At 47.5% G+C, this 24,758-nt stretch overlaps 1 protein-coding gene across 1 annotated transcript in view; it reads right to left on the reverse strand.

The window, feature by feature from the left end:
• The window catches only part of EPHX2 (epoxide hydrolase 2), a 102,263-nt gene that overhangs the window by 31,775 nt on the left and 45,730 nt on the right, over positions 1–24,758 (reverse strand). The window contains exons 11-12 of the mRNA XM_083605234.1: positions 5,477–5,562; positions 3,102–3,213 (exon numbers count right to left, since the gene is read on the reverse strand). Of these exons, the coding sequence (XP_083461360.1) occupies positions 3,102–3,213; positions 5,477–5,562 (198 nt within the window). The remainder of the gene's footprint in view (positions 1–3,101; positions 3,214–5,476; positions 5,563–24,758) is intronic.

Consider the following 24,758-nt stretch of genomic DNA (forward strand, 5'->3'; position numbering starts at 1 on the left):
GTTAAGAATCTGAGATGTATGTAATGAATGAAAAAGAAAAATGAATAATTTTTTTATAAAAAAGAAAAAAAAAGAAACACCTGCTTCCCACGGATGCAAACTTTCCTAAGGGTGCAAAACTGAGTGCGCATGCGTGAACACACACACACACACAAAATCAGTGCAAAGAGTTAGGGAAGAGGACAATTTGGGGGAGAAGGAGAGCATTTGCATAATAAACGCCAGCTAAAACAACCCTGGAAAGCAATAACCTTGAGCGGCAATTGGGCGATTTCAATAATTCATCCCTTTAATCAAAACTGCGAGCGAAGCAGGGCGACGACAAGGAAATGCACTTCGGGCGCCCAGAAATCACTTCCAGCTGGGTTGCCTCCCTCACCCTGCCTCCAAACACACACACAGAGGAGAGGAGAGAAGGCAGAGGCTGAACTCAGTCCAATGTGAAAAAAACTTAGGACTTCTTCTTCCCACTCAGTGAAGCTTTTCCCCAGAAGCTGCCAGCACGGGCTCAGCCCTTCCAACCAGAATCAGGGCCGGCTGCTTCAAGCTGGCGAAGGCAAAACTGCAGCTTGCCACAGATGTGAGAAATAGATCTTTTCTGGCAAGGGAATAGTTTATCGCAGCGGGTTCTGAGGCCAAAACAAATCTTTCGCTCCAGAGCCAACACAAAACCAAAACCTCACATAAAGAAAAAAAGCCTTAGGAAAACTCGAAGGTTGCAAAACAGGATGCCTAGTGGTCAGAGGGCCGACTGAGGGTGGGAGGGAAGTAGTTCAGTAGGGAGAGCACATGCTGGCAGGGGCTGATGGGAGCTGTAGTCCAAATCATTTTTTTTGGCGGGGGGCACCAGCTTTGCAAAGGCTGCTCTACAGAGAGCCTTCTCTCTCTCAAATTCGCTTCCAACCTTGCTAATACAAAGACTACGAATTTTTCCTTTATTCCTCTTCTCAGCGTTAAAAATGGACTTGGAGTTCTGGGTCGTGCTAGGAAGACTATCTTGGTTTCTGAGAGATCATCTCACTCCCTTAGATACCCAGTGGGGGGCCTGCTGCAGAAACCGTCCTATCAGGACGCCCATTCCACACAATGCGGGATTTGGGCTTTTAGTGTTAGTGGCATTAAAACTTTGGAACTCCCTCCCCTTGAATATTAGACAGGAGCTGCTATCTGAGGTCCCTCCCTTTGCTTCTGTGTCCCAGCATGCAACATCACATCATGCGGAAAAGACTGAACGGAGGGCATTCAGCAAAGGTTATATTTTCTGAGAATCCTCCAGGAAAATAATCTCTCAAAGGACCTGTTGATGGCATTTTACCATTGTACTGTTGAGAGTGTATTAACTTATGGTCTCTGTGTGTGGTTTGGGAGCTGCACGGTCAGGGAAAAAAACAATGCTGTCCAGGATTGTAAAGACTGCGGAGAGAATAATTGGGTGCACTCTTCCCACCTTGGATCAAATCTACGCTTCCAGGTGCCATAAGAAAGCTGCAGAGATAGCGCAGGATAGTGCGCACCCCGGAAATGATCTCTTTCAGCTTCTGCCTTCTGGAAGAAGGTACAGAGTTATAAAGACTAGGACTAGCCACCTGAGAAACAGTTTCTATCCAAATGTGATTTTAACGCATTGTAAACGCAGTGTAAGGAGTCTCTATGGGAGTATATTGTATTTAATTATGGGGTATCAGAGATTTAGGGGGCTAACCAGGCTGGGATAGCAGGCTTGTTGGATTTTGAATGTCTTGATGTAGATTATTTTCAATTTCATTGTTCTGTATGGGACAATGACAATAAAGATTATCATATCGTAACGTATTCTTGCAGGCCTGAAACAATCTGCAATCAAAAAAACTCATCCCTAAGACTATTCATAAGCAATCAACTCATGGCAGGGCACAAGAAAAGCGTGATAAAACTCCCAAGATCAAAGGCGACAAAACAAATGGCAAACACGGAACCAAGAGCTACAATTTGGGCTTGCACAAGAGTTTTGCTTCCTTTGAACCATTGCATCGCCCTGAGCACACTAAATGCAGGAAACTGATAGCAGCTGAAGCCCAAACTGTCTGTGCTCCATATCTTCCAGGGTGGAAAAGAGGAATCAACACTCTGGCTCCCAGGTCTGAGCTGGGAGTCTCGCAGCCTAAAAGAGGTGCCAGAGAGGAGTCTGCCCACTTTGCTTTTCTGTAGACTTTTTAGGTCTGCGCACGTTGGCTTAGGATGTAATAGAACCACAGAACTGTAGAGCTGGAAGGGACTCTGGGGATCATCTAGTCCAACCCCTGCAATGCAGGAATATGCAGTTGTCCCATAAGGGAATCGAACTTGTGCCCTTGGCATTATCAGTACCACGTTCCAACCAACTAAGCTATCCGAAAACCTCAACTGCGATCACAGGTTCGGATGGCACACTAAGCCAAACCTGGGTTAGTGGCTGCCCTGAACTGACCTTACAGGCCTGGAGAGGAGCAAAACGGCTGCAAACTCCTCCTCCTCCTTGAGAGCCAACACAATTGCAGTGTCACACTAAACCATGGTTTAGCGATCAGCAGAAAATGAACGGCAAACCATGGTTTAGTGAACAGCAAAAAATGAAACCAAACCATGGTTTAGCGAAGAGCAGAAAATGAACACCAAACCATGGTTTAGTGAACAGCAAAAAAAGAAACCAAACCATGGTTTAGTGAAGAGCAGAAAATGAACACCAAACCATGGTTTAGTGTGTAGCACGATGTGTGAATGGAGCCTCTGCATGCTCAGGTCTCAGAGCCCTCTTCAGGTAGGCATGGATAGGAGTGCAACCTCAGCTCCTGTGATTTGTCAACGCAGCGAAGCCTCTAGATTGGACTGGCCTTCTGCCCTCGTGTGGTCCACTACAGACCAGGATCCTCCATATGGTCCAGTTCAGGGTCCAGTTCCAAAGATGAACAGCAGACACCTTGGATTAAAAACAGAATACCTACCCCAAGTCTAGATTCTGGTACAGCCTCAGCTGGACACCAACACGGTACACGTCACCAACTTCCATACTCTTACACTTCCTTGCAGGGGGTTGGACTAGATGACCCTTTTCAACTCTACAATCTTGATCTTATGATACTTACTGGCTCCTGGAAGTAGAGCTGATAATCAAAGACAGGTATGGATTCAATACTTTTCATTACATCCACTGTGGGATCTGAAGGCTTGTAGGGAGTATTCAGCCCAGCCACTGCCCTGAAACATCACAGCAAGAAGCCAGAGGGCAGTGTTAGTCTGTGGCTGCAAAAAAGCAACAGTCTTCCGGCATCTTAAACATTTTAAATAAATTTAGTTACGACCCCTCCCAAGTGAGACAGATCACTGCTCTGGCCAAGAAACTCTGCTCTTGATTTTTTATTTGCTCCCCTTTATCTTCTTTTTTTAAAATCATTTTTATTAAGTTTCCCATTTTAACAATCCAATCCAATCACCACATTAAATGTTCCAAATTATACAAATACGTGTCAAATAGTCCAAATATTCTGCCTGAATTATAACTTTTTTGTTGGGACTTCCCATGCTTCAAGTTCGGTTGGGGCTCTGATCATCTCATATCTCTGCTGCCTTGGATAGTCTTTCCAATAGTTCCTTTAAATCTTCCTGTTGTTAACCTTCCTTCTTTCATGGCCTCTGAGTTGTTTCCACGAGCGAGTTGAAGTAAGCAATGACGTGTTTCTGTGTGGATTTTATGTGTATGATTCTCCTCTGTTGTTGAAGTATCTCCTCACACGCTGGTGTTTGTGCCGAATCAATCCAAAAGTCGTATCTCTGCTGGCAGACGCCATCTTCTCTCAGTTCCAATGAAATCAAATCTAGGCGTTTGCTCATTAATAACCCTGCTCTTCATTTTGAACACAAAGCTTTGGCTTGATGCATCAAGGATTGGTCACAAGCATAACAAGTCAAACTACAACCAGCCCAGAATGCGGCTGCCAGACTGGTGACTGGAAGCAACCGCCAGACCATATAACATCAGTCCCATAGGATCTATATTGGCTTCTAGTACGTTTCGGAGGACAATTCAAAGTGTTGGTGCTGACCTTGAAAGCCCTAAATGGCCTTTTCCCAGTATACCTGAAGGAGCGTTTCCACCCCCATCGTTCAGCCCGGACACTGAGGTCCAGCTCCGAGGGCCTTCTGGCAGTTCCCTCCCTGCGAGAAGTGAGGTTACAGGGAACCAGGCAGAGGGCCTTCTCGGTAGTGGCGCCCGCCCTGTGGAACGCCCTCCCGTCAGATGTCAAGGAAATAAACAACTACCTGACATTTAGAAGACATCTGAAGGCAGCCCTGCATCGGGAAGTTTTTAATGTTTGGTGTTTTATCGTGCTTTTAATTCTGTTGGGAGCCGCACGAAGAGGCAGGGGGAAACCCAGCCAGATGGGCGGGGTATGTATAAATAAATAAATAAATAAGGCCAGGTTGCCCTACTTTACATGTTTATTCTGAGCAAAGCACAGAGGTTTGCACAAAGCACCCTGGGAATCATTTGCTAACACCACTGCCCAGGTAAGTTCAAGATACTAATGCTATTTTGTTAGGAACACATTGTGCTGGGCCTGGGGGTTAACCCGAGCAACGCGGTCCAGGTCCGGTCCTGAATCCAAGGATTCCACGAGGAGTCAGTCCAACAGGGCCAAGGCAGGAAACCAGGCTAGGTCAGGCACATGGTAACAGGCAGGTTCCATCAAGCAGCAATGTTGCTCCCGCAACCTGGGGCAGGGTCCGACAGCCTTTTATCTCTGTAACGGCCGGTCCTGATCCCCTGGCGACTCACCTCCCTGTCTCACCCAAAGACAAGCACTCCTCCTGCGAGTACTCAGGTCTCTCCTTCTCTCAGACCTCAGTCTCTGCAGCTCGGGAGACATCGGTGGGTTACTAGACCCAGAGGCCGCCTCAGCCTCCCCTGACCCAGCCGGTAGTGGAGCAGCTGTAAGTGATGGCCCAGCTGGAGGCAAGGAGGTCATCCCCGCATCTGGAGCCAGGGCAGGCTCAGGCCCCTGACTTGGCCCAGCTGCTGCTTGTTGCAGGGGAACCTGTGCAGTCTGGGGCTCTTCAGGATCAGGCCCCAGACTTGGTTCAGATGCCGCCTGAGGCAGAGGATTCGGTGTGGACCGAGACTCCTCCGGTTCCGAGTCCGAGTCCCAGGCCATCAGACACAGGAAGCTTCCTCACCCCATTGGTCCATCAAGCTCGGGACTGTCCACACTGACCACCAGCAGCTCTCCAGGATTCTAGGCAGGAGTCTTCCAGCCCTACATGGAAGTGCCACTGGGGACCGAACCCAAGACCTTCTGCTTGCAAGGCAGAGGCTTCCCTGCTGAGCTGCGGCCCTTACCTTCCCAGTGCTGAGTTGTTTTTTTCTCTTAAGTTGTGTGCATGGTGGAGGTTGAGAGGAACCGCTAAATATGTTGATTTCCCTTAGAATTAAAAATGCTGCACAAATGCTAATTCAACTCACCTGACTCGCTCTGGGTAAAGAAGAGCCATGTGCCACACCGTGACACCGCCCCAGTCGTGGCCGATGAAGGTAGCTTGGGCGATGCCCTGAAGGAGAACGGAAAAAGCAGTGAGCTGACGCAGGGCTCGGAAGCTCCCCCTCCCAAAAGCGCAAGGCATGTTTCCTGCGCTGCTGCTCTTCAAGCAGCAATATGCAACTTAACGGAAGGTATAAAAATATAATAATAATACTTTAATATTTATACCCCACTCATCTGGCTGGGTTTCCCCAGCCACTCGGGGCAGCTTCCAACAAAATATTAAAAACAATACAGCATCAGACATTAAAAACTTCCCTAAACAGGGCCGCCTTCATTGTCTTTTAAAAGTAAAATAGTTGCTTATTGCCTTGACATCTGATGGGAGGGCGTTCCACAGGGCAGGCGCCACCACCGAGAAGGCCCTCTGCCTGGTTCCCTGTAACCTCACTTCTTGCAGCGAGAGAACTGCCAGAAGGCCCTCGGCGCTGGGCTGGGCTGAGGCCATTTAGGGCTTTCAAGCTCGGCACCAGTACTTTGAATTGTGCTCAAAAACATACTGGGAGCCAATGAAGATCTTTCAGGACCGGTGTTGTATGGTCTCGGAGGCCGCCTCCATTCACCAGTCTAGTTGCTGCATTCTGGATTAATTGCAGTTTCCAAGTCACCTTCAAAGGTAGCCCCACGTAGAGCACATTGCAGTAGTCCAAGCGGGAGATAACCAGAGCATGCACCACTCTGGCGAGACAGTCCGCGGGCAGGGAGGGTCTCATCCTGCGTACCAGATGGAGCTGGTAAACAGCTGCCCTGGACACAGAATTGACCTGCGCCTCCATGGACAGCTGTGAGTCAAAAACGACCCCCAGGCTGCACACCTGGTCCTTCCGGGGCACAGTTACCCCATTCAGGACTATGGAGTCCTCCACACCCACCCACCCCATCCCCCCAAAACAGTACTTCTGTCTTGTCAGGATTCAACCGCATTCCATTGGCTGCCATCCATCCTCCAAGCGCCTCCAGACACTCACACAGGACCTTCACCGCCTTCACTGGTTCCGATTTAAAAGAGAGCTGCTTTATATATGGACAATTCTCGTTTTGTTTGGGGGTTCCCTGCATACATAAGCCCACTCTGCTCTGCCCCTTTATGTGATGTTTTGGCGCTACTTCCAGCCTCGGCTCTGTGCAAGCAATCACATGTCATTCGGACGTACTTAATATCAGAATTGCCTGTACTGCGGCAGCACAATTATCTTTTGCAAAAGGAAAGGCTCACGAGTCTTGGGCACAGATTAAAAACAAGAAGAAGAAGACGAAGAGTTTGGACTTGATATCCCGCCTTTCACTCCCTTTAAGGAGTCTCAAAGCGGCTCAAATTCTCCTTCCCCTTCCTTCCCCACAACAAACACTCTGTGAGGTGAGTGGGGCTGAGAGACTTCAAAGAAGTGTGACTGGCCCAAGGTCACTGTCAGGGAACTGTCATCGGAAGAACCGGTGGTGCAAGGGCTCCCAGAGGTTGGGAGAGACTTATCAGCGGAGGAGGGAACCAGCAGGGGGAGAGAAAGAGCTCCAAGGGAAAGTGAGTCGGAAGGATGGCTCAGAGACAATTCCAGCGAGAACAGTGGGGAGGTTTCAGGACCTCCTATAGGGACACCCACTCCTCGCCGGAAACTGTCACGCAGAGAGTCCAGAAGGCGTGTTTCCGTTAAGGAGCTTTTATGCTGGAAGAAATTCCGTAAACGCCCACTGTCGGATTCTGCCAGCGACTGACGGAGCCATGCTTATGGAGCTCCGTTACAGACAGTGGTTTGTGGACTTAGCCAAACACTGAGGGACTAGGAACTTCACGCACAAGCAGCTCATCATCCCATCACAGTCACCCAGCAGCTGCATGTGGAGGAGCGGAGATGCGAACCCGGTTCCCCAGATTACGAGACTACCGCTCTTAACCACTACACCACACAACAGTTCATCGTCACCTGGTAAAGCTGTTTCTGGACTGCACCACTTCAGGTGCGGAAGTGCGGGCCTGAATCTGCATGGAAAAGCTCCCTTAAACACTGAAATTTAAGCTCTGAGCGTAGAACGGGGTGGGTGGATTTATCAGTTTCAGTTTCTCATTTTTCCTGTCTTAAGAGCAGTTCTCCGCATTTCCGCATCAGTTTGTGAATGTGTTTTGTTTTTAAGTGCTCGTGAAAATTCATGCTAATATGCACATCTTGATATGCAGTTTTGCCTGTTGTACAAATTTTTGCAGGGCGTTCCCCCCATTGTATTGCATTTTCCCACATAACTTCCACTAATATGCATGTGAATGCACATTATACGCATTTTCGGTACACATTACTTGGGCTGGAGAACTGAATCGCAAAATCCGGAGAAGCGCAAAATTTGCAAGATGGCTTTGTTTCAGTAGTTGTTTAAATTTGTATAGAGTGGTACCTCGGGTTAAGTACTTAATTCGTTCCGGAGGTCCATTCTTAACCTGAAACTGTTCTTAACCTGAAGTGCCACTTTAGCTAATGGGGCCTCCCGCTGCCGCCACGCCACCGGAGCACGATTTCTGTTCTCATCCTGAAGCAAAGTTCTTAACCCAAGGTACTATTTCTGGGTTAGCGGAGTCTGTAACCTGAAGCGTATGTAACCCGTGGTACCACTGTATACCACCCTATAGCCACAGGTCTCATGGCAGTTCACATGGGTTATTTCATTAAGTGTGAATTACTTAAGCTCACCATTGGATCAAATCTCTCCCCCCTCCCCCCAATCCCTTGACTGGAATGTTTCTCTTGGACAACTGTGTGCCATGATAATGTCTTTTGTTTATAGTACAAGGCAGCATTCACTCCTGTAGCCCCCACCCCCTGCCCCAAAGTTTGTCATGGTACAGTCCAAGAGTCTACCAGCATGTGATGAGCCATTTGCTTAGACCAGCCCACTACGAAAGAGAGAAGGGGAGATATCCCTAAGGAGTGCTCAGTCCTGTAAAGCATGGCCTCCCGAAAAACAAACTCTGCCCTGGGTTGAGGCTCCAGACCAGTTTGTCTTTTTACGCTGGCCCAGAGCCAGGCCAACTCAGAGGGGATGCCTTGCCAAATTATCTTGAAAAGGAGTGGGGCAAGGAAAAAAAAGCTAAACTCCAAATTCCAAGCATCCAAGCCCTCTCTCAACTTGAAAGGGCCATTCTGGCTTTTAAGAGCCATCTGTTTGCTCAAGATACGGCTTCATTCGAGACACAGCTTGCATCCACTAACCCTTTCCCTCGCTTATTCCGAAAGCCCGTGGAAAGGAGACTCACCTTGCTTGCTCTTTAAGTCCTAAATTAGCCCTGGCAAGAGACAAGCTCCTTTGGAGAAGGTTGGCATAGCCTCAGCGGCTGCCCAGGGAGACCCCCACCGCCCGCAAAGGGGTGCGTCTTTCATGGAAACAGCCCTTTCTCCCTCACCCCAGATCTGAGCCTGCCAAAACCTGCTTTGCCAATCTACGTTTTTCAAGCCCTCAGGAGTGGGGTGACTGCGCTTTTCAACTTTTTCTTAAATGACCCGGAGTCAGGGTGGTGTCCAAATTTGCTGGTGCTACAAAATCGTTCGGGGCGGTAGAAACGGATTGCGAGGAGCTCCAAAAGGCTGCCTCTGAACCGGGCAATAAAATGGCAAGTGTGGTTCTGTGTAAGTAAGTGTAAAGTGTTGCAAAGTGGGGCAAGAAAATAAATCTTAACTTCACATGTACATTAATGGAGTCATAACTGGTAGCAACTCACAAGGAAAGAAACCTTGGGACTGCAGTGAATAACTTTTTGAAGATGTTGGCCCAGGGCTCTTCCTTATTATTCACGTTTTATCCTGTATTTTAAGCTGTTTTTTGTTGCATCAATTAAGTGTTTTAAATTTGTTGTTAGCCGCCCTGAGCCCATTTTTCTGAACTGGGAAGGGTGGGGTATAAATAAAAATTTATTATTATTATTATTATTCCTTGTTCTGATGCTGGCAGCTCCTTCTCTGCATTTAGGTAGTTGCCAAGGTAGCTAATCCTTGCTCAGAGAAACGCAAGAAAACTTGGGAGCATTCCATTATCTAAGACGCATGTCGAAAAAGAAACATAAAAGAATTAAATGATACAGACTTCCAACAGATTTATAGTCCTCAAAAAACCGAGCTGAAGAAGGCGTTTACTCCGAAACAGGGCCCTGTCCTGGTCACCACTACTGAGTCGTACATCTGATTCACACTTCGGATACTCCTTCTTGGCCCTATTTGATTCTTTATTCCTTATTCTGATTCTATATAATATGGACTCCTTTTGACTGCCATTGAGACTTGTATAAAATAATTGTTGTGTACTGGTATTTCATGTACCTCTATACTATATCACTGCATATTTGAAACTACATTATTCCTGTACTTAAACGTTTTACCTTAAAACTATTGTACTCACATGTTGTGTTTAAATTTACTTAAAACTATCGTACTTACACGTTGTGTTTAAATTTACTATCAGCTTCAAATTGTTATTCTTAGCAGAATATACACGTTTTTCTTTTCAACTCTCGAGTAGGAATTATTCCTTATATTGAAACTTGTGGCCTGAGCTCTTGGTATATCCTTTTAAGGTAGCTAATCCGGCATAGAATCAAAGGCGGTTGCTTTATCCTGGGCAGACTATTTGGCCACCTACCCTAGCATTGTCTATTTCCACCTTCCCTAGCCTGAAGTTCTCCAAAAGCTTGGGACTGCAAATCCCATCAGCCCTGGCAAGCAAGGGCAATGGTCAGGGATGATGGGAGTTGTAGTCCAAGACATGGGGTGAGGGGTAGGGCGAGGCAAGCTGGTCTACTCTGACTGGTAGCCATTCTCCAAAGGCTTGAAGAAGAAGAAGAAGAAGAAGAAGAAGAAGAAGAAGAAGAAGAAGAAGAAGAAGAGTTTGGATTTGATATCCCGCTTTATCACTACCCGAAGGAGTCTCAAAGCGGCTCACAATCTCCTTTCCCTTCCTCCCCCACAACAAACACTCTGTGAGGTGAGTGGGGCTGAGAGACTTCAGAGACGTGTGACTGGCCCAAGGTCACCCAGCAGCTGCATGTGGAGGAGCGGGGAAGCGAACCCAGTTCGCCAGATTACGAGTCTACCGCTCTTAACCACTACACCACACTGGCTCTCTTGAACAGAGGAAAGCTCCCTCCCCACCGGCAATCATCTACTTGCTACTTTTCAAAAAACAGGAGATGCTTAACGCTGAACCTTCTGCACAAAAAGCATATGGGCTGCCACCAAATCACAGCGCCTCCCTTGATCGTTCAAGTCCTGGTTCTCTTCCCATTGCAGCAGCAAGCAACGTTTTAGCAAGCAGACATTTGAATGATGCAGTGAGATAAACCAGACACGTGATCGGCTTTGCCTTTATAAATGCATGCCTTTGACTGAAGCAAAAAAAAAAAGGACCCCAGAAAGTTAAGTGCAGTTAAAGGCGACTATGGGGTTGCAGTGCTCATCTCGCTTCAGGCCGAGGAAGCCACTGTTTGTCCACAGACAGCTTCTGGGTCATGGGGCCAGCATGACTAAGCCACTTCTGGCGAACCAGAGCAGCACACGGAAATGCCGTTTACCTTCCTGCCGGAGTGGTACCTATTTATCTACTTGCATTTTGATGTGCTTTTGAACTGCTAGGTTGGCAGGAGCAGGGACCGAGCAACGGGAGCTCACCCAGTCGCGGGGATTCAAACCGCCGACCTTCTGATCGGCAAGCCATAGGCTCTGTGGTTTAGACCACAGTGCCACCCATGTCCCAGCTATCATCCTAGATGGCTTTAGAAGAGTGACGGAAACCAGATCGCACGGAAACACCGTTTACCTTCCTGCCGCAGCGGTACCTATTTATCTACTTGCACTGGCGTGCTTTCGAACTGCTAGGTTGGCAGGAGCTGGGACAGAGCAATGGGAGTTCACCCTGTTGCGGGAATGCAAACTGCCATCCTTCTGACTGGCAAGCCCAAGAGGCTCAGTGGTTTAGACCACAGCGCCACCTGCATCCCTTACCTTTGTCTGAAGCAACAGGGCATGTGAGCATGTGTTCCTTATAAATTAAGGATCCACATTAATCCAACCTGCGCTGGATTAGCAACTGATAGTTTGGAAGAGAGACAAACGCCTAGGAGCTGACAAACAGCTGGTGCCTGACACCCTGCATCCTTTGGGCCCTGGGAAGCTTGAGATACAACTCTGCACAAGGACACACACAACCCTTCACACATGCACATCAGCTGTAGGATAGGCGTCCAGTGCATCCCCCAGCATAGAACAACGGAAGGAGCAAAGGGTTCCCTGTCCTGTCATTCCAGCAGCTTCTATCAGCCTGCTTTGGGTTCTCAGCCTCTCCCTGGGAGCCAAGGCTCTCTGCTTCTGCCTCATCAGCAGCCGCTGTCCCAGCCTGGCGTGGCAAATTCCGTTTGATTGAGCAGGCTCTTTTGCTCAGCCTCCTGCACGAGCCGCACAGGCAGCCGGCTAATGAGATGGCAGCGGCTTCTGCTGCAGCAGCAGAAAAAGGAAGGAAAATCAAGGATTGTTGGGGGAAGCAGCAGCAGCAGCAGCACGGAGGTCTGGCCTGGAAGATGGAGGGTTTGCGCAACAACAGGCCAGGAACAAGAGCAACCGTAGTAATAATCACAGGAGCAATGCCTTAAAGTACCGTATTTTTCGCTCCATAGGGCGCACCGGACCATAGGGCGCACCTAGTTTTTTTTTGGGGGGGGGGGGAAATAAAGGAAAAAAAATTGTTTCTCCCCCCCCCAGCCCCAAAGAGCAAAGAAGCTTGGCTTCCTCTTTAGCCATGCACAACCTCTCCAGCCGGGAGAGGCTGCGCGTGGCTTTGGCAGAAGCCAAGAGAGCAAGTGGGATGGACCCCACTCGCTCTCTTGGCTTCATTTTTAGCTGTGGGGCTGGGGCGGGGGAAACCCAAGCTTCCCCCGACCCCAGTCCCCAGAACGGGTCCGGGAGCGGCGGCGAGGTTGTACGCAAGCTCGCCTTCACTCCCGGAGCTTGCTGCTATCCGCAAGCCTTGGGAGCCCAGTGGGCACTCCCACCGCGCTCCGAAGGCTTGTGGATAGCTTCCTGAAGCCTGGATTCGCTCCATAGGACGCACACACATTTCCCCTTCATATTTTTTTTTTTGCTTTGTTTATAAGATATTTATTGAGATTTTACAAAAACATAAGTTTACAAAATAGAAAAAAGTCACATAGAAAGAAAAAGATACAAAAAAGAAGACACAGAAAAATACATAAAAAAGAAAAAAGAAGAATAAAAATACAAAATACAAAAAACAAATAGATAACAAAGAGTCATTTCCCCTTCATTTTTGGAGGGGGGAAATGCGTCCTATAGAGCGAAAAATACGGTACTTGGCACTGTAGGGGAGGATATTAACAGACAGGATTGTAAATTGTTTTTATATGCAACAACGGCACTTTTGTTATGGGCACAAAAATGGAAACAAGAAGAATTACCGACGAAAGAAGAGTGGCAAATGAAATTAATGGACTATGCAGAATTAGACAAACTGACAGGAAGGATTCGAAACCTGCGGGACCAGAGACTCTTAGAGGACTGGAGTAAATATTTAAACTATTTGAAAAGCAATTGTAATAAACAGATTACATTAGTAGGACCGCAAGAAGTTCTGTAAGGAGGATTAGGTGAAATATTGCAAGGAAGACTATGAAGAAAATTAGGAGTTAAGGACAATTAAAAGTAATAGAGAAATTAATAGAGAAATTAAGAAATGCAGATTAAGTGATAAGGAATGGAAAATCTTCAGAAGTAGTTGACGGAAGTCTAAAATATTGTATAAGATAAGAATGTATGTTAAATGACTGTTGGAAATGATATGTTAAAAAATTAATAAAAATGTATAAAAAAAGAGAGAGAAATGCAAAGCACGGACACTTTGGGTGGTTTCGTTCTGCAGGGCTATTCCCACATGCCTAAGGGGACATTTCCATATGTGATCTGATATGTTGCCTGCATGCAGCCCATTGCAAGCCCTCAAACCTGCCAATTTTTACAACCAGTCCTGAAAATTTGAAGAACTCGAACTCCACTTTCCCAAATACTGCCCCCCCTCCAGAGATGGTACCACTGATTTTCTGGGAGCCACTGATCCACACTGATGGGCACCAGGTTGCAGGGATTCAGGCCTTAGCGCTCCTTGGAGATACCACAGGGACTGAACCAGGGGTGTTCTGCATGCAAGGAAGATGCTCCACTGTTGAGTCACAGTTCTCCCCCTTGTGTCAAAAGACAGGAGGGCACTGAGCCTTGTAGACATAGCTCCCAATACTGGACAAGCTATTGGCTACACCCCTAGGGACCCAAACTTGCAATTAGTATTTTTAAAATAAAGGTGGCCAGGGAGCAGCAGCCCCCCAGATCTACAAAACTTCAGCTAGCAGACTGATGGTCCGCAACGGTGGGGCTGACCCTGTGAAGAACAGTGGAAACTCAAATACCATTTTTTAAAGGAATGTAAGAGACAATCTCCTTCTGGCATTTTGGTTTCAAAAACCTTTCATGAGGCTTCATACACTGCCATCGCCGCAGCAGCTGAAAGGCAGTGTTAATTGGATTTCTCATGGGCTTCTGTAGTGTCACAGAAAAGGCTGAAATCTAAGCTCTCTTATCAGTCCGGGATCCTCTGCACAGTGGCTTAGTCTCTGCATCAATTATGTGACCATTTCTCCATTTCAGACTCTGGCAGGCAAAAAACACCACACACACACCCAACACACACACACACACACACACACACACAGGACCGTTTTTCTGCCACACGCCCCCCGCCATCTCCAGAGTCATGGATCTAAAGAATATTCAGATGGATGGAAAATTAACAAATTGCACAAAGCCAAGTTCAGAGAATATGGGGCCAGCCGGGGCGGCCAACGCTGATTCTCTTCCCAGCGCAGAAGCTGCTGCGCACTCAAAGCTCTGCTTTCCCCATCACAAGAACAGAACAACAGCCCTGCTGGATCAAGGCAGTGGTCCATCTAGTCTAGCATCCTATCTCGAGAATGGCCAGCCACATGCCTGTGGGAAATCTGCAAGCAGGACGATAGCATGCTCCCATCCCATGGCTTCCAAAAACTGGAGCCCTAAATGGCCTCGGCCCAGTATACCTGAAGGAGCGTCTCCACCCCCATCGTTCTGCCCGGACACTGAGGTCCAGCGCCGAGGGCCTTCTGGAGGTTCCCTCATTGCGAGAAGCAAAGCTACAGGGAACCAGGCAGAGGGCCTTCTCGGTGGTGGCACCTGCCCTGTGGAACGCCCTCCCACCAGATGTCAAAGAGAACAACAACTACCAGACTTTTAAAAGACATCTGAAGGCAGCCCTGTTTAGGGAAGTATTAAATGTGTGACATTTTAATGTATTTTTAATCTTTGCTGGAAGCCACCCAGAGTGGCTGGGGAAACCCAGCAAGATGGGTGGGATACAAATAATAAATTGTTGTCGCTGTTGTTGTTGGTACATATTCAGAGGCATCCGTGGAAGAGATGAGCCCCATGAAATCTGGCTTACAGCGTGTAGGAAGATACAGTCATTCCTCGGGTTACAGACGCTTCAGGTTGCATTTTTTCGGGTTACGGACCCGCCGAAACCTGGAAGTACCGGAATGGGTTACTTCTGGGTCTCGGGGGTCTCGCATGTGCAGAACTGCTAAATTGTGCTTTGTGCATGAGCGCCGAATCGCAACCCGCGCGTGCACAGATGCACCGCTGTGAGTTGCGAATGCCGCGGGTTGCGAACATGCATCCTGCACAGATCACATTCACAACCCGAGCGTCCACTGTACAGCAAAAGGCTACGTCTTCTGTTGCACAGAGTCAGCCAAAGGGTTATGTAAGAATGCAAACAGAACTTGCTGAATCAGGCCAGTGGCCCATCTAGCCCAACATCCTGTTCTAACAGTGGCCAACCAAGTTCCCTTGAAATAAGAATTTCAATTGGTGAGCCAGCCAGCCAGTTAAAGGCAATAGGCACACCAAGCAGGGTTCATAAATTTATTTCGGGATCCCCTCTCTGGTCATGGATTCTCTTACAACACACTCAATGGGAAATCTGTGAGTAGGACCTGAGCACAACTTTCTCCCCTCCTGCTGTTTCTAGTTGGTGCCTCCAAGACATAGCCGGAACCTCTAATTTGAGGTTATTTTATGCTTCATTTAAATAATAGTAATAAACGCATGCAAACTCCCTGAAGAATCCATGTGTGTGCAAGGTTATCCTCTATTCGCCCCAGGTAGGGCCCTACTGTTATAAACAGAGGTCTCTGCATCTGGGCAACACTCCAAACTGGGATTGCAGGAAGGAAGAACAAAGGTTTTGATGTTTGATGCTGTGTTTTTATTATGTTGGAAGCTGCCCAGAGTGACTGGGGCAACACAGTCAGATGGGCAGGGCATGAATAAAATTATGATGATGGCAATTAAGCTGCTCCAAGAAACTATCTGAAGAGAAGACAAAAGAGTGTTTTTAGCATGTATTTTGTGCTTTTTTATATAGTATTTTTAAGTTGTGGACCGCCCTGAGATCTGCAGATGAAGGGTGGCACACAAATATAAATAAATAACTAAATCAGTAAAATAAACAAGAATGCTAGTGGCGTTCTGGTTGCGATAGTTCTTGCTCTTGCAGCCAAGGCTTCGAACGAGAAACCCCCCAGAGATGCATCACACAATATTAATTAAAAGCCACAAATGCATTTGCAAACAGCCGAGAGCTGCTCAGAGAAGGAGAGGGATTTGCTCTCCCAGCTCAGGGAGTTGAACAAACAAGCCACATTAATTAGTGGGCTAATTATTAGAAAACTAAAGAAAGATTTCTCTTATCTAATGTGTGTTATCTTAGGAAGCAAAGCTAGGAGAAACTCTTTCGACTGCCATTTAGCTGCACGGACGACCTTTACAACATCGAAAGGCAGCATATAAATGTTTTAGACAAACTCGGCTTGGTGGGGGCAGAACCCACATATCCAAATATTTTTTTAGCATCGTGCATCTCACAGGATGGACAGATTAAAATAAAGGAGGAGTTTACCAGGAGTGCATTGTTCTAGATTACTCCCCTCCCGGGATCAAAGTCACAGGTCTTAACTTTCCTCCATAATTATTTCCGGGCAGCAGATGGCGCGAGGGACGTTTAATCAGCAAGCAAATTAAGCAAGCACCTCCCCGCAAGCAGGTCGCTCATGCCGATTTTCATAGTTAGCGCTTATGGAGTACTTACATGTTCAAAGCCCTGCCCTGGAAAGTTAATTAAATCTAAAGCTGGCTCCTGCCAGAGAGATTTTGCTTGACGGAGGAGGCAAGGGGGTTAGCAAAGATAAGGAAAGAAAGTTTGAGGGAAATGTTGGTCCTCTTTGTGCAGCGGGGAGCGCAGCACACCAAAGACAGGAGACTTAATGTGGTGCATGCCAGAGCATGCAGGAGCCTCCAGAGTGGGGCAGCTATGGTATGATGGAGCATGCTGATGCAGAGTCTGACCAAACACCAGGAAGAACTTTCTGACAGTAAAAGATGTTCAGCAGTGCAATGGACTCCCTTGGAAGGTGCTGGACTCTCCTTCATTCAGAGGGTTTTCAGCAGAGGTTAGAGGGCCATCTGCCATGGATGCTGAGACCCTACCTGCCCACGGACTGTCTCACCAGAGTGGTGCATGCTCTGGTTATCTCCCGCTTGGACTACTGCAATGCGCTCTACGTAGGGCTACCTTTGAAGGTGACCCGGAAATTGCAATTAATCCAGAATGCGGCAGCTAGAGCAGGGACTGGGAGCAGCCACCGAGACCACATAACACCGGTCTCGAAAGACCTACATTGGCTCCCAGTACGTTTCCGAGCACAATTCAAAGTGTTGGTGCTGACCTTTAAAGCCCTAAACAGCCTCAGTCCTGTATACCTAAAGGAGTGTCTCCACCCCCACCGTCCACCCCACTGAGGTCCAGTGCGGAGGGCCTTCTGGCGGTTTCCTCGCTGCGAGAAGTGAGGTCACAGGGAACCAGGCAGAGGGCCTTCTTGGTGGTGGCACCTGCCCTGTGGCACACGCTACTATTTTTACTATTTTACACAACTATTTTACTTTTAAAAGACAACTGAAGGCGGCCCTGTTTAGGGAAGTTTTTAATGTTTGATGCTGTATTGTTTTTAATATTCGGTTGGAAGTTGCCCAGAGTGGCTGGGGAAACCACCCTGTACATTACCCTTCAGGTAATGTAACTTTCGGGTTGTGAATGCGAAAAACCTGGAAGTGTATACTTCCGGGTTTTGCTGCGCACATGCGCAAAAGCAATTCCTCATGTTGCAGACTTTTCGGGGTATGTACGGACCCCTGGAACGAATTAAGTTTGTATCCAGAGGGTCCACTGTATGCAAATTAAAAGTGAAATGGGGGAGGGGAGGAAACGAAGAGCCCTGCTGAATCAGCCAATGGCCCTAGTCCAGCATCCTGTTCTCACAGTGGCTAATAATAATAACAATAATAATAATAATAATAATAATAATAATAATAATAATAATAATAATAATTTATTACTTATTATTTATTACTTATGGATTTCCCCAGCCACTCTTGGCGGCTTCCAATGAAGATTAAAAATACAACAAAACACCAGACATTAAAAACTTCCCTAAACAGGGCTGCCTTCAGATGTCTTCTAAAAGTCAGTTGTTTATTTCCTTGACATCTGATGGGAGGGCGTTCCACAGGGCGGGTGCCACTACCGAGAAGGCCCTGTGCCTGGTTCCCTGTAACTTGGCTTCTCACAGCGAGGCAACCGCCAGAAGGCCCTCGGCGCTGGACCTCAGTGTCCGGGCTGGACGATGGGGGTGGAGACGCTCCTTCAGGTATACTGGACCGAGGATGTTTAGGGCTTTAAAGGTCAGCACCAACACTTTGAATTGTGCTCAGAAACGTAACCAGATGCCCCAAAGGGAAACCCACAAGCAGGATTCGAACACAAGAGCAACTCTCCCCTCCTATGTTTTCCAGCAACTGGTATTCAGAAGCATTGCTGCCTTTTCCTGCGGAGAAAAATGTAGCCAAAGAAACTGCCCCCACCTCCTGTTTCATTTTACACAACACAAGCAATAATGATCAGAGACCTGAAGGCTTGTAAAATCATCTCCTCCCTCAACTTTCCAGGATGCCTCCTCACTGCTCAAAGCTTGGCATTTCACAGAGAGGGCAAAAAGCAATTTAAAGTTGGTCTAGGCTTTTCAGGGCTGCCTGGGTCTGTGCTTTAGGCCTTCAGGAAAGCAATGAAGCACTGTTTGTTTTCTCCTGCAAACCATGAACCACCCTTAGGAAAGCAGGCAGCCCAGCCCAGCCCCGAAACAGAGCATATTAAGCAGCTATTGATTGGGCAAACAAAGACCATCAGAATTGGGGTCAGGGGGCTGAGAACAAAAGCGCCTCGGCAATTTTATTCCTGTTTGCCGCGGAGGAAATTCAAATAACCTCAGCAAAGCCAGCGACGGGGTTTGGGGTGGGCGGCAGGAGCTGGGCAGCAGCTGCATCCAAAGGTGCAGAAAAGAACAGAGCAGGAAGGAAACTAGAACTCTCTTGAAATCCTTAAGGAGGATACTTTGGTACCTTGGCTCTCGAACTTAATCCGTTCCCAGAGTCCATTCGACTCCCAAAACCATCCGAAAACCAAGGCGCGGCTTCTGACTGGCTGCAGGAGCTTCCTGCACTCAAGCGGAAGCCAGGTCGGACGTTCGGCTTCCGAAAAAGGTTTGCAAACCGGAACACGTTACTTCCGGGTTTGCGGCGTTCGGGAGCCAATTTGTTCAGCAACTAAGCTGTTCTGGAACCAAGGTTCCACTGTATTGACTGTCAGAATTCCTGCTCCATGATTGCAGTCATGGGATTGTTGTCTATCACATGACGGTGTATGTTTTGACTCCACAGAGTGGGAAGTGACAGAGACAGGATGTTTGTGTTACTGTGTTCCGTGAAGTGCGACTATTGTCCTTTGTCCTTTTTCTCTTTGCTGTCTGATGCAAGAGAGGGAGCCATGTTGCAGTGCTCTGTGCGTGTTTATATGTAAATAAAGTAGATTAGCCAAAATGCTGAGTTGCTGAGGTCTGTCATACAAGGTGAGCAAACTCTGTGGATCCCTAAGTGTGCCGGTGTCTGTTGGCATTGGTCACTGTGATGTTCGGGCTGAAGAAAGCTTATGAAGCTCCCGAACGAACGACCAGGAGGGAGAGAACATGCCAGTCGGGCATGTGTCTCTGCCAGGGTCCTATTCAAGTGTAGGCAGAACTCCTGACACAAGGTCACCCAGTAGCTGCAGGTGGTGGAGCGGGGAATCGAACCCGGTTCACCAGATTACGAGTCCACCGCTCTTAACTACTACACCACGCTGGCTCTCCCCGTCACTTGGCCTGTGCTCTAGGCGGGGACCAAACACCATCTGCTAGGTGCGCTCCTGGTGGCCAATCAGATGCCTCTATTGGGAAACCGGCAAGCAGGACCCAAGCACAAGAGCTCTTTCCCCACTTGTGGTTTCCAGGAACTAGCATTCAGAGGCATCATTGCGTCCAGCTGCATAGGCAGAGCAGACATCATGGCTAGTAGCCACAGATAGCCCTCTCCTCTGTGAATTTATCTAATCTTCTTTTATAGCCTGCGGACCTCGCCAACAATAGTTAAAGCTCTGGTTTTCCCAGTAGTGATGTATGGAAGTGAGAGCTGGACCATAAAGAAGGCTGATTGCCGAAGAATGGATGCTTTTGAATTCTGGTGCTGGAGGAGACTCTTGAGAGTCCCATGGACTGCAAGAAGATCAGACCCATCCATTCTGAAGGAAATCAGCTCACTGGAAGGACAGATCCTGAAGCTGAGGCTCCAAGACTTTGGCCACCTCATGAGAAGAGAAGACTCCCTGGAAAAGACCCTGATGTTGGGAAAGATGGATGGCACAAGGAGAAGGGGACGACAGAGGACGAGATGGTGGGACAGTGTTCTTGAAGCTACCAGCATGAGTTTGACCAAACTGTGGGAGGCAGTGGAAGACAGGAGGGCCTGGCGTGCTCTGGTCCATGGGGTCACAAAGAGTCGGACATGACTAAACAACAACAATTATTTATTATGTTTATACACTGCCCTTCTTCAAGAGCCCACAGGGCGGTTTACAACACCAGTCTAGGTTGGTGGCCCTCGCTGCTTCCTGTGGCAGTGAGTTCCATAGTTTAATTGTGTGCTGCATGAAGAAACGCTTCCTTTTATCTACCCTGGATCTTCCAACATTCAGTTTTAATGGATGTCCAACGGCAGGAGGGAACCACAATGGGAAAAGGAAAGTCGCTCCTTGTCCCTTTGTAGACACACAAACGCTCTACACAAAGCCACACGCGACATCGCTCCGCAGCAGATCAAGGTCACTGCATGAATTAAACATTTAAACCACCAGCGTACGTTCATTCGCTTTCGCTAATTCTGTTAATGCTGCTTTCTCCCCTGCTACCCCGCACTGCTTTATCTAATGTCATTCCAAAGTCCTTGCTCCACCAACTGCTGAACTTTCACTCCTGCAAACAAATTATTCAGGCCGCAGCCATGCCAGCAAATCTCGCTGTTCTGAGGGCACCAAACAGTTACTGACCTTAGAAAGGAGGTGTGCAAACAGATGACAGCGGGCCTTTTCCGTAGCAGGGGAGAGAATCTGTCAACACCGCAAACCAGAGTCCCTGTAGTGACTATAGCTAATTTTCAGCGGAGGAAGGAAAAGTATAAATCTAGATAAAATTGTGGGGGTATGTTATTTCATTCTGATGAAGGTGGCACTGTGCAGGTGCTGAGCAAAACCTACACATAGGTGCAGGCACCAAATCCACCATAAGTTGCCAGGTGGCATAAGCATAGCTGTCAACGTTTCCCTTTTTTAAAGGGAAACTCCCTTATTCAAATAGGATTCCTCGCAAGGAAAGGGAAAAGTTGACAGCTATGGGCATAAGCTGCATGGGCACTGGTACCAACTGGGCCCAGGAAACAGACTTATTTCGGTTCTGCTGAATTTTACTGCCCTTATCTTTAGTATATTGTATCCCTAGTGTGTTTTATTCAAACTGTGTTGCTTTACTGAGTTGCATTTTTCTAATCTAGTAAATTGCCTTGGATTTTTTTTTTTTAAATGAAAGGCATTATAAAAATATTTAATAAATACAGTGGAACCTTGGTTCCCGAACTCAAAGTCCGTTCGACTTCCAAAACGTTCGCAAACCAAGGCGCGGCTTCTGATTGGCTGACTGGAAACAATGCCAATAGCCGAAACGGACATTCAGCTTCCAAAACACGTTCGCAAACTGGAACACTCACTTCCTGATTTGTTCAGGAGCCAAGCCGTTCGGGAAGCAAGATACCACCGCAGAATTAAATTTAAAAGACATAAGATGATAAAAAGCATCCTAACTTGTTGCCTGAATGTCAACCAATTTGGAGTGCCACCACTTGGGAGTAGCTTTTGCCATATTTGCCCCCCACTCCACATTTGAAGGAAGGGGCAGCGGGTGCATGTTTCTCAGCAGAAGACCTCAAATACTGGGAAGTGTCCTCTCAGCAACTAAAAGGCACAAGACTAATAGCTTATTTGACCCACCAGTTCTTTAGGAGAACTATAGTGGGCCCTGTAGGAAAGTGCAGAGAGGAAATCTTTATTTATTATTATTTTAGAAAAATGGAATTCTTTGGTAGAACAGCGTGTCCAAAAAAAAAAAACCCCTGTCCTAAATCTTCTGCAAGATATCCACAGCAAAAAGCAAAACCTGCCTAGGTCAACAATTCAGCTTAACAACCCCACCAACACTTCAAACACTCTCTCAAGATATACGCACCTACCTCATTTTAATAAATCCTGAATTGATTCCTTCCTTCCAACAGGGCCAGCAATCAGAACTACAATCCTAATTATATTGTCAAAACAGATTAATGTCTCCAAAGAGGTTAAAAGGAGGAATCGTTATTTAACTTCGGAGGCGGGGGTTCGGGTGACCTCTCTCTGTGTTCGAGACCTGGCCGTTTATCAAAAGCAAAAAGCAAAAGGGAAGCCGTTTTATCCAGGAAGGTCAGAGAAGCAGGATTGGCATATTTCAACCAAAACGACGTGCAATAATTAATCCGCTTCGTCGGCAAAAGTGCACCAGGACCAAGCCTTGGATGAAATCTACAACTGGCTCGATCAACGTGCTCTATTACGTAGACATTACTCAAGAACGTTATAAGAGATATATATAAAAAAGAAGTCGTATTTTCACGAAGGGAATGCAGCTTAAGCATCAGCAGCTTAAGCACTGAAGCAGCCTATCTCAAAAATAAAAACACAACCAGATTTAAATGGCATGGAAGAATCACCCCAGAGAGAGCTCATCAGGTTGAAAAGTAGCCTGAGGCTTCGATCTAGAATTTCAGCAATTTCTAGGTGGCCTGCACAGAATGGACGATGGCAGGATCTCCAAGGATGCACCATATTTTTCGCTCTATAAGACGCAGACCATAAGACGCACCTAGTTTTTGGAGGAGGAAAACAAGAAAAAAAATATTCTGAATCTCAGAAACCAGAACAGCAAGAGGGATTGCTGCGCAGCGAAAGCAGCGATCCCTCTTGCTGTTCTGGCTTCTGGGATAGCTGCACAGCCTGCATTCGCTCCATAACACACACACACATTTCCCCTTACTTTTTAGAAGGGAAAAAGTGAGTCTTATACAGCAAAAAATACGGTATTTTACGGGGAGCTGGCACTAGGCCTGTTGGCAGGCTAACTCTGTGTTACAAAGATGCCTGCAAATGTAACATTTAGGCTGGCAACGTCGACCCTGCCAGGTGGGAATCCCTTGCAGACAACCGCTGTGCCTGGAGACAGGCTGCCAGGTCGTGCATCCACAGCAGTGACAAGAGATGGAATGACCGCTGGGAGGAGCGCAGAGAGAAGAAATGTCATGGCGCATCTGCATCGGCACAACTGGATGCCTTCATCTGCCCCGGCTGCAGCAAAACATGTCTCTCCCTTATTCGGTCTCTACAGCCACAGCAGGCGCTGCAACCAGCATTCAAAACTCCCGTTGTTCTAGGCGCATTTTGTGACAAGGGATTTCATTAGCGCAAGCAGTTTCTGAGCTCTGGGAACAGTACTGCCCCAAAGATTTCAGATTAAAACTGCAGAGTGGAAGGAAAGGAGGACCGTTTTCTGCCTCCCCATGTCCAGCCAGTCTCTGAAGGCTTGAGAAAATACCCTCTTAAGAATATTAGGGGAGTGGGCAAGGGAAGCATTGCTTTGTTTTTTGCAGTCTTCAGATGAAGACTACACCATGTAATAATAATAATAATTTATTATTTGTACCCCGCCCATCTGGCTGGGTTTCCCCAGCCACTCTGGGCGGCTTCCATAGAAACCAAAAATACACTAAAATATCACAGATTAAAAACTTCCCTGAACAGGGCTGCCTTAAGATGTCTTCTGAATGTCAGGTAGTTATTTATCGCTTTGACATCTGATGGGAGGGCGTTCCACAGGGCAGGCGCCACTACCGAGAAGGCCCTCTGCCTGGTTCCCTGTAGCTTTGCTTCTCGCAATGAGGGAACCGCCAGAAGGCCCTCAGCACTGGACCTCAGCATCCGGGCATAACGATGGGGGTGGAGACGCTCCTTCAGGTATACTGGGCCGAGGCCGTTTAGGGCTTTAAAGGTCAACACCAGCACTCTTAATTGTGCTCGGAAATGTACTGGGAGCCAATGCAGGTCTTTCAAGACCGGTGTTATGTGGTCTCGGCGGCCGCCCCCAGTCACCAGTCTAGCTGCCGCATTCTGGATTAGTTGTAGTTTCCGAGTCACCTTCAAAGGTAGCCCCACGTAGAGCGCATTGCAGTAAGAATGTAAGAAATGAATATAAGATTTTGGCTGCAGTTCATTCATTTCCAGCTTTGTATTCTTGTTATACAAAAAGTGCGCCTAGACATTCCCTTGTTGCGCCCATAACCTAGGTTTAAGGTGCTATTTAGCTCCTAGCTTTCATATCTCAGTTTCTAACTCTGGCTGCAACCTTCCAACAGCTCACCCTCAAAGGCACACTCCGCCATTGTCTCCCGAGGCAGATGGATGCCCGCCAGCAAACCAGGAACCCACTCATATAATCATATAATAATAATTTATTATTTGTACCCCGCTCATCTGGCTGGGTTGCCCCAACAAAGGGCAACTTCCAACCAAGGGCGGCTTCCAACA

This window comes from Podarcis filfolensis (genome assembly GCF_964270895.1).
Source record: "Podarcis filfolensis genome assembly, chromosome: 3".
In the NCBI taxonomy this organism is placed as follows: Eukaryota; Metazoa; Chordata; class Lepidosauria; order Squamata; family Lacertidae; genus Podarcis; species Podarcis filfolensis.